The following is a 10,565-nucleotide window of genomic DNA, read 5'->3' as shown; positions in this document are numbered from 1 at the left end:
TGGTTTTTCGCTGTTGTTTGTTTTAAGAACAAGAAATGCCTTTTAGTTGTGCCTGAAAAGGCTGTGAATCCTCCATTTGCCTGTTACCCTTACTAGTAGGTAAGCCTACGTCTGGCACATGTGCTAGACAAAGTGGCACAAGTTACTTGACCACTTTCAACTTGCTTCCTCTCTCTGTAAAATAGGAGAATGGCCACTTCACTGGACAGCTGTGAGGACTCTGTAAGACCACCTAGGCAAAGGCTGAACAAATGAAACCCTCCCCGGGATGTTTACATTTTAAACAAGCAATTACTTTGGAGCCCAGCCTGGCAAATGGATTATTTTTTGCAAGGACTGTCAACCACAAAAATACCTTCAAACCTCAGGTTTGAGAAGCCTCTCCCAAACTGCTTGTCTGAGCAGCACTCAGCTCGAATGATTACGCACGTAGCACCTTGGAATGCAGGTAGACTATCTAAGGCCATTCTGTTTTGAAGGACAGCCTTGCTCATTAAAGACATTCCAGTATTTAATAAGACTATTCCTGCTTGACTATCATTAAGGGCTTGTGGAGTAAATTTCGTCAGAGCTTCTACACGTGATAGGACATCTTCTAGCCCCAAGGAAGGAACAAATAGAGCCACTAGGTGGTCATAGGGGTGGAGCACTGAACAAGTCCATCTGGCCTTAAGGAGGTGAAGACTGGCAACGGATGTTAGCTCTAGAAACACTACCTCCGACCATCTCAGAGCTTTGGTCAGATTTTTTTTGAAGAATTCCACAATGCTTTGCCTTAGACCAATGCAGCGGGCCCTTTGAAATTAGCAGCAATCTGGAAATTAAAATTATTCTATCCCATAGCTTTATTTGTAACTAAGTGGTTGTTGAGTTATTACTTTAATTCAAAGCTACCCTAACTTCCTCCAAGTCTCCAGTTTACCTGGTAGAGCTGAGGTAATCTGAGTACATTATGCACACAAGCAAATAAAATGAACCTATTTGCACCTAAAAGTCTACAGTCCATCTAGAAAGCTTGTTTCACGAGCATATTATCTCAAACTGTGTTGAATTCTTAAAAGTTAAATTAGAAGGTGTGAAAAATTACCTCACCAAATACAAAAACAGAATACAGTAAAATAATAATAATAATAATAAACACATGATTTTTGTGTTGTAACATGTGTTGCCAAAATATTCTTTCTGAAAACTGTGAGATTCCACACTTTTCATCTTTTTATTGGTTTGTGTATGTCTGTGTGTGTGTGTGTGTGTTCTCCAGTCTCTAGAGCTATAGAATACAATCTCAAATTAAAATATTCAAGTAACTAGTTATAATCAAACCAGAAGAGTCGAAGGAAAAGCGCATTGTAAACTGAGGACACTGTACAAGCCTAAAGTGATGCATTGAGAATTTTCATGTTTTTACCAGGATTTAGATAAAAAGTCATCAGTTCTCTCTTGTCAACAATTTTGCCATTCCTTAATTATTTTTCTATGGATCGATACGCCAGACACTATACTAATTCATCTAATATGATCTTGTTTAGATTAGAAGGTTATGCAGCAAAGTTCAAGCTGGAAACCTCTGGGTTGTGAGAATATGGGTGATCTCAATTTTATTTTTGTGGATGTAATTTAGTGTAGTGGCCATGCCTAGCTTGATGATACCAGAAAGACTTCAACTACTGACTGACTTTCCCTAAGTATACCAAACGGTTTGAGGAAAGAGGAGAGAAAAATAAACAACTGTAAAGGGGCCAAGAACAAAAAGATGGGCAACTGGAGGAAAGGTGAGAAGGGGAGGGACAGCTGGGGGCGGGGAGTGGGGCATTCCAAGGAGGTGGGTGGAGACTGGGGTGGAGCTGGGACCACCGAGTCAAGGTCTAAGCGGGAGCCCAAGGGCTATAAAAGCTTGCTGGAGCCAAGCAGGGAAAGCAGCCTGAAGTCTAGGCACACAGGCGGAGGCTGGCAGGCGACACAGCAGCTGCAGTCTCCAGAGAAAGGCTGAAACGTCCAGCAGCAGAGATCAGGTCCGGGATGCCGCGCCTGTGCTTGTCCTACCTGCTAGGAGTCTGGCTGCTACTGAGCCAACTTCCCAGAGACATCTCAGGCGAGAACCCCGACGACATTGTTAAGGCATGCGGCCGCGAATTAGTCCGCCGCCGGATCCAGATCTGCGGCTCGATCAACTGGAAGAAAAAGCCTGTGAGTCTGCAGGAGCCTGGGCTGGACGCCGAACCACCGGCAGGTAAGAGCTCCCGGCCCGGCCGCTCCGCACTTCCCATTGGGTGCCGTCGGGGTGCCGGCCAATCAGAACGGCCTGGCTCGAGACCTGATTAGCCGCCCGCCCGCGGCCGCGACTCCGATGCTGGCGGCTAAAAGTTCGGGCTTTTTCCTTGTAACTTGCTTTTCTACTAAGGGTCTCACCGGGGATCTCACCAGATGGAGGGGAAGCAGCGGGAACAGCAAGCGGCCTCACCTGAGAGGCACTTGGTGCCCTTCATCTCCTGGCACCCAGGGTGAAGGGTGGGGAGAAGGGGGAAGCCACGGAGGAGGGAAGGCTGCCCAAAGACCCGCAGGAGGTGGGGCGCAGACGGGCCTGAGCCCCGAGTCAAGGTCCCGCGGGCCAGATAACCGGCGTGCTGGCGGTTGCGGCAACTGGACAGGACATCTGGACTTGAGACGACAGGGGGCTAAGAGAGAGGTGTGAGCTGATTGTCGATCGTGTTTGTGCGCCAGAGGGCATGGGGCAGAGACCTCTGATAGGGTCCTGGAGTGGTAAACGTGAAGGGCCTTCGATTTCACGACTCTCCTGCTTTGTCCAAAAGCTGGGCCAGCGCCCATGCCTTGGAAAACTTCCTCTTTTAGTATAATTTTATTTGTATTTGTGAACTTCACCAAAGGGGAGAGCATGGCCTCCCACCTCTTTGAACCGGGTCTTGAAATTCATTTGGGAGAGAAAGGATTGAAGAGAGAGAAAAGGGCCTGACGCCCTGCAAGAGAAACTGAAGGGGACCGACAGTCAAGGGATGTTTGCCCTTCAGACAAGCACTGCTGGAGAACTGATTGGGGGCTCAAGCATGTGGAAGCTGCAGTGGGTTTTCTTTAAAAGCAAAGTCTCAGAATTGTGTACAGTTCAAATCTGGAATGGTTTGGTTTACAAAACAATTTGTTAGTTATAAAGCATTTATAAAGATAAATTGGAAGGTGAGTTTAAGTAAGGATGGAAACTTTCCCAGAGGTACAGCCTAGTCTAATCAGTGTAACGGGGTCACATGAAATTCCGAGAAGGTGAGCTTCATGATGAATAAGTGTTTTATATTTCATAACACGTATGCAATTTATGATAAACCACAACTCTATTTTATAGGCTATATGCATATCCTGTATATAAGTGACCCTCGTGAACTCCTTGTGCACTAAGTACATTTACTTCCCTGTTATGGCATTTCAATCATGATTATAAAGCTAGTGGCTTTACTCTTCTACATTGTTGGTCAGAGATTGATTTATTAAATGCAAGCTTTTACGTAGTTCTTGTATAATGTTAATAGAAGAGACCCACAGAGCTTAGAGATTTACTGTTCGAGGTAACGGAAGACCAGATTGCACTTCTTCTGAATGAATAAGTAATATGCTCACATTAATGACTGAAAAATATACATAAATACAATAAGAAAAATGAAAAGCACTTATGGATATTAAAGACTTTGAAAATATGTGGATTTAATGAGAAAATGAAAATATCTGTATTAAATGAGGAACTGGAAGGCAATGTTAACATTTGGAGATATGTGTGTATATCTCCCGCATTTTCACTTAACATTATAGTGTGAGCAGTTTCTCACATTGTAATTCTCCAAAAACATACTTTAAAATTTCTTTATAGCATTCTATGCCATAAGCCTACCATCTATATTTAACCATTCCTAGCGGATATTTCGGTGGATTTCAAATTGTTGCTTAAAAATGGTTTTCTGAGCGCATTTCTATATAGATATTTGGCCAAATTTCTGTTTCTATAGAAGGGACTTGTGAATTTCAAGTATTTTTAAAGAACTGTCTTTAATGATACCACAGTACGTGATTTAACTGCAAATAATCTAAAAAAATATCGCCTGCGAGGATCCAGAGAAATGTTGAAGTTACAAGTTAAGAATCATTTTCGAAGTACATGTCAATAATTTGTAATTCATGAGTTTTAAAACCTCTGTTGTTAGTTTCTATTTGTTTTTACATTATTAAGTTGTTAGCTAACCATTTTTCCCACACAGTGTGGGAAATAACACTCTCTACACCCATTTTAAAAATAAGGTAGACATTTTTAATTAGAAGAGATCTATCTTAGATTTTAGTGCAAAATACAGTGATCAAGAGGTGTTTGAATTCACGTCTATTAGAATATTATCTTTTAGTTAGACTCCAGAAGCTAAAGTTGTGGGAGATTGCAAAATGTTTCAAAACAAGCTTAAAAAGTAATTTTAATAAAAGAGTACAACACAGACAACAAAAGCAAAATTAGACAAGTGGGGCTACGGCAAACTAAAAAACTTCTGCGCAACAAAGGAAAAAAATCAACAGAGTGAAAAGGCAACCTATAGAATCGGAGAAAATATTTGCAAATCATATACCTGCTAAGAGGTTAATTTCCAAAATATATAAAAAACTCCTGCAACTCAATAGCAAAAAATCTAATAACCCAATTTAAAAATGGGCTAAAGACCAGAGTAGACATGTCTCCAAAGAAGACGTACAAATGGCCAACAGGTGTAAGAAAAGATGCTCCACATCACCAATCATCAGGGAAATGGAAATCAAAACCACAATGAGAGTTCACCTGACACCTGTCAGGGTGGCTATTACCAAAAATACAAAAGACAAGTGTTGTCGAGGATGTGGAGTAATTAGAACCCTTGTATACTGTTGGTGGGAAAGCAAAAGGGTGCAGCCACTATGGAAAACAGTGTGGAGGTTCCTCAGGAAAAAAAAAAAAAATTACCATATGATCCAGCAATCTCCCACTTCTGCATATTTATGTAAAAGAACTGAAATCAGGATCTTGAAGAGAGATTAGCACTCCCCCGTTCACTGCAGTGCTATTCACAGTAACCAAGATATGGAAACAACTTAAACGTGCATGTGCAGATGAATGAATAAAGAAAATGTGGTGTCTACGTACAAGGGAATGTTCCCCAGTCTGAAACAAAAAGGAAATTCTGCAATATACAACACCGTGGATGAACCTGGAGGACATCATGCTAAGTGAAAAAGCCCTAGTATCTAAAACAGTCAAACTCGTAAAAGCAGAGACTAGAATGGTGGTTGCCAGGGCCTGGGAAGAGGGGGAAATGGAAGTTGGTAATCAACGTGTATAAAATTTCAGTTATGCAAGATGAATTGGTTCTAGAAATCGGATGTAATCACGTTGCACCTATAGATAACAGTGCTGTATTGGACACTTAGAATTCTGTGAAAAGGGTAGATCTCATGTTAAATGTTCTTACCAAAATTAAAAAAAAAAAGATATATGGGAACTCAGTCATATTTTTGTGAATTTTCTGTAACTTTCAAAGTATTTCAGAATAAAAAGGTTTTAAATTATAAAATCAAAAGAAGAGTGCCAGAAAACACAGCCTATGAATGAAAAGCATCGAAACTACAATTGTTTTGCCTGATTCATTAACTGCCTTTAGGTATTTGGAAAGTTACTGTCAGCTTTTCTCTGCATTCAATAAGGCACCAACTAGACAAAGTGTAAGTTACAGCAAGGAGAGTTGTTTATGAGGAGGTTGAATTAAACTTAGGATGTCTCACTGAGGGAAAATGCAAAAACTTCTGACTACTGAAAAATGATATAAATTCTCCTCTGTCCATGCCAGCTTAGAACTTGAAGGAGAGAGAGCATTAGGAGGAAAGATAACATGCTCAAGTATGTTTTCTTTCCACTGAAAACTCAGCTGTTGAAGTTTGTAGTTGGCTGAAAGGAGAGCAACTGACACTCTTGCTACAGAATTCATAGGAAGTGGACCAGCCCCAGACCATCCGGCCTGGTGAGGGGACATGCTTTTCTCTGATCAGCAGGCAGCAGTGGTTACCGAGGAGTCGGCCTTCCATGCTTCGATTTCTATCTCTTGGCCTCATTGTTTCCACTGTTTCAAGAGTAATGCCTTATGAATAAGCTGAAAAGGACAGCTTTGCTGTCCATGAAGAACAGCAAGAACTGATCCAGGTGTATATACACCACATCTCTATCCATTCGTCCCTTGATGGGCACTTAGGTTGCTTCCAAGTCTTGGCTATTGTGAATAACGCTGCAATGAACACAGGGGTGCATGTATCTTTACGCAATGGTGTTTTCAAATTCTATGGATAAATACCCAGCAGTGGAATAGCTGGATCATATGGTAGTTCTATCCTTGATTTTTTGAGGAATCTCCATACTGTTTTCCATAGTGGCTGCACCAGTTTGCACGCCCACCTACTACTCAGCCATAAGAAACGATGAAATCCAGCCATTTGTGACAACATGGATGGACATTGAGGGTATTATGCAAAGTGAAATAAGTCAGAGGGAGAAGGTCAAATACCGTTTGATTTCCTTCATTAAGTAGTAGACAATAACAACAATAAACAAACACATAAAGACAGAGATTGGATTGGTGGTGACCAGAGGGGAAGGGGGGAGGGAGGAGGGCGAAAGGGATAATTCGGGACATGTGTGTGGTGATGGGTTGTAATTAGTATTTTGGTGGTGAACATGATGTAATCTATGCAGAAATAGAAGTATAATGATGTACTCCTGAAATTTATACAACGTTATAAACCAATGTTACTGCAATAAACAAAAAATTTAAAATAATAATAATTTAATTTAACAACAACAACAACAAAAGAACTGATCCAGGTTTACACTATAATTTAAACTTCATCTGTGGTTCTAATTCTTTTTGGTGCTAAAACTCTCAAAATAGGGTAATCGGGATAAGTCAGGTTAGAAGAGAGCTGACATGACGGAAAGCTTTTTGAGGGCAGTAAACATGTTTTCTTTTTATTTACATCTCCTACCTGGCACTGCCAGAGACATGGAAACAGTCAGTGAATGGTCAACTGAACCGAATGGGCGTCAAGAAGGAAGACGTCAGCTGGTTCCTGCAGGTTCCTAGCCCAAGTTCCTACTTTCATATTTGCCCATCCTAGGATGCTGTTTAAGAACAGGCTCCCCTCCTAGGGAACACACAGAACTGGCGTAGTGCACGATCCACAACATTGGAACAAAAAACATACATAGTACATTAGTCTGTATGCACACCACAAAAGACTAATCTCTTCTTAAAGCCAGTGATTTTTGGTTAGTGTTCTTTTAACCCATTTCTCTGTCTAATGTAAAATGCTATTGATTTGGAGTAAATACTCTGGGGAAGAGAAATTGTTAAATAGATGTATGAGGGACATCAGAGACTGGCATCTCCTGCCTATTAGATCAGAGCAATTGGAAGTTCTGCCTTTTGAACTTTATCCTGAAGCAGTAACTTGCCACCATGAAACATTTGATAGTAAAAGTCATTAATATACTTTGCAATGGTTATTATCATAACTCAGAAGTAGCTTAGTAATGGAAGAAAATTACTCAGGTAGGAAAAATTCATGTGTGGTGAAACTGAGTGTTTTCGATGACCGAGATGACTTCAGAAATGTCAAGAAGTTCAAAAGTGCTATGATGAAAGCATGAAGGGGACATGAGAGATGACAGAGGGTCAAGCGGAGTAAAGCAGAACCTTGGTAATGTTGTAGAACTTTACGCTGTGCAACTATAATAAGCTAAGTTGTTTAGATACCAGGATACTTACTGATTCTGTTTTGATGTTTAATTCTCTTGAGGCAATGCTTTGCTTTTCGTCTATGCAAACTTTTACAGTTTTCCTGATGTTCTTTGACATGAATATTTTTCCTCCTCCTCCTTTCTTTTTAATTTAGAAATTATGGCATCCTCCATCACCAAAGATGCAGAAGCCTTAAATACGATGTTGGAATTCACTCCTAATTTGCCACAGGAGCTGAAGGCAACACTGTCTGAGAGGCAGCCATCATTGAGGGAGCTACAACGACCTGTGTTAAAGGACTCAGATCTTAACTTTGAAGAATTTAAGGAAATCCTTCTTAACAGACCCAGTGTAGCAGAAGACAACAGTCTTTCAGAATTAAAAAACTTAGGCTTAGATAAACATTCTCGAAAGAAGAGAATGATTCAGTTCAAACTGAGTAATAAGTGTTGTTCTCAAGGTTGTACCGTAAGAGAACTTGCTAGAATATGCTGAGATGAAGCTAATTATGTATTTCATATAATGTGCACGTGTATTCTCCATGACACATTCACTGATGTTTCTGTCACTGCGCTAATTATTAGCATATGAGAAATCATTTTTAGTGTTGAGGTTTTTCATTTGGTAAGAAAATATTCCTTCAACTATTGTAGTTTCTGCTAATAAAACTCTTTATCCAAAAAAGTATTTTTATCTCTTTTTTAATCATATAATTCTTTTTGCTTGTTTAATACTGTTAACCTAAAATGACAATAAAATCTTGATTACTTTCACCACACACAATAACTCAAAAAAATTTTTAAAAATAGATAGCTTAGTAAAACGCTATGTCTTGCATTACTGAGAATGGATAAGTCTATTTTTGAAATTTGTATTTGATGAATTATAATCTGTCAGGGCCGGCCCGGTGGCACAGGCGGTTAAGTGCACACGCTCCGCTGTGGCAGCCACGGTTCGCCGGTTCGGATCCCGGGCGCGCACCGACGCACCGCTTGGTAAGCCCTGCTGTGGTGACGTCCCATATAAAGTGGAGGAAGATGGGCACGGATGTTAGCCCAAGGCCAGTCTTCCTCAGCACAAAGAGACGGATTGGCAGATGTTACCTCAGGGCCGATCCTCTTCACAAAAAAAAAAAAAAAAAAAAAAAGAATTATAATCTGTCACCTACTCCTTTTCCTCCAGACCTAATGCCCGAATGTTCTTTCACTACTTAAGATTAAACAAACTATTTTAATAGCAATAAAAGAAGAAGAAAAAGCAAACACAACTTACACAATGCCTAACACCAGGTACACAAAATGGACCAAAATGTTTTTATTAGTATTAACTCTTAGATTGGATACACAAAGAGTCATGAAACTTGGACACTCTGGTAGATTTTAAAAGATTTTTGTGTCTTATTGAACTATCAATTGTAATCAGATTGGACACTAAATCAATTTAATTTAGTTGGTGCCAGATAAACTCAAGTATTTTTCAAACTAGGATTCTTTTCTAGTTCTCCTGTCTACGACACTAAAATGTAAATTATGTTTTTTTAAGGAGAAAAGTGAATAATAGATATAGAAGAGAATAAACAACTCAGCGTCATGTATACAAGAACTAGTTTAGCAAGGGAATAAACTTTATGTTCACCATTTTAGAAATTGCAAACCATTTCTGTAACAAAATAACTGTGAAATGATATGAAAACTTGTTCAGATAGTAAGTTAATGTAGTTATCATCTTCATATTTAGCCAGTACCTTCAACTTATGTACACATCCATTTTCAGGTGGGATTAATAGAAAAATGCACTTAAATAGCAAGTTACTCGCCATCAAATGTCTATTAGCAGAATTTAAAGGGATTAAAAGAGCGACACCATATTTCAAATCCCCGTGCACGATTAATCACAAGCAGACTTCTAGTTTATTAAGGCTGCCTTGTAAAACTTTATAAATGGCAGTAGAACCTCAGAGGCCAGGAGCCACCTTGGACAAAGCCAGGAAGAGTGCTCTCTGAAATGGAAATTTCAACCCGGGAGAACGAGGGCGGTGACCAGGAAACTTACAGCCTGGACAGGACAAACAGGCATCTCCCCAGACCCTGCCCTGGCCCAGCTCCTCCATCTGCTCTTCCTCAAAAGCCCTGGAGACAGGGCTCCCAGTCCCAGAATCTGCCTTCACTACCTCTGATGATCTGACCACTTTTTAAGTGGTACAAAGACAATCTGTGGTCAACCATCTACTACAAACCCTCAATTAATCAATTAACACCTTTAAGATATCTAATTCTCATGCTACTAAAGTCCTCCTAAAACTCTCATGAGAAACTGATGAGTGTGTGCTTATTATATTTCCTGTACAACAAATCTACTCTGTTTATATATATGCATCAGTTAGGATTGTATTCTCTGTAACTAACAGAAAAGTCTGTAACAGTGGCTTCAAAGAAGCCTGTGGAATAAACATCCAACCCTGTTTAGCATCTGAGTGATGCCAGCAGTCTCCTCCCACCTTTTCAGTCAGCTGTGCTTCCCGTATAGGCCTTCCTCCTCATGCTCGCCACCTCGCGGTCCCAAGGTGGCTGCCACACCTCTGGGTCTCAGTGAGCATGTTTCAGGCAGGAAAAGAAGGGAACAGAAGAAGGTTTAGTGTCTGGATTAGAAAAGTAAAATCTTTGCCAGAAACCACCACATGTGTGTTTATGTTGCATTGGCCAGAACTGTGTCACATGAACACTTGTACCTGCAGGAGACATTGGCAAGTCATTTATATGACTT

General features: G+C 40.3%; 1 protein-coding gene across 1 annotated transcript; it reads left to right on the top strand.

Annotated features, from left to right (window-relative positions):
- The first annotated feature begins 1,866 nt into the window (after positions 1-1,866).
- Positions 1,867-8,507, top strand: LOC147914385 (prorelaxin-like). Its single transcript, XM_087444549.1, has 2 exons — positions 1,867-2,230; positions 7,957-8,507. Exons 1-2 carry the CDS (start codon positions 2,020-2,022, stop codon positions 8,295-8,297), a joined length of 552 nt encoding a protein of 183 aa, XP_087300675.1. The 5' UTR covers positions 1,867-2,019; the 3' UTR covers positions 8,298-8,507.
- Positions 8,508-10,565: the final 2,058 nt, after the last annotated feature.

The sequence above is a fragment of the Ceratotherium simum genome, chromosome 20 (assembly GCF_057802395.1).
Source record: "Ceratotherium simum simum isolate JZ-2026a chromosome 20, ASM5780239v1, whole genome shotgun sequence".
In the NCBI taxonomy this organism is placed as follows: domain Eukaryota; kingdom Metazoa; phylum Chordata; class Mammalia; order Perissodactyla; family Rhinocerotidae; genus Ceratotherium; species Ceratotherium simum.
This window is presented reverse-complemented; position numbering and strand designations above follow the sequence as displayed.

Coding starts and splice junctions, on each gene's coding strand:
- LOC147914385 (XM_087444549.1), top strand. CDS start 2,020: ATGCCGCGCCTGTGCTTGTCCTACCTGCTAGGAGTCTGGCTGCTACTG. Junction 2,231..7,956: donor GGACGCCGAACCACCGGCAG/GTAAGAGCTCCC, acceptor TTTTTAATTTAG/AAATTATGGCATCCTCCATC.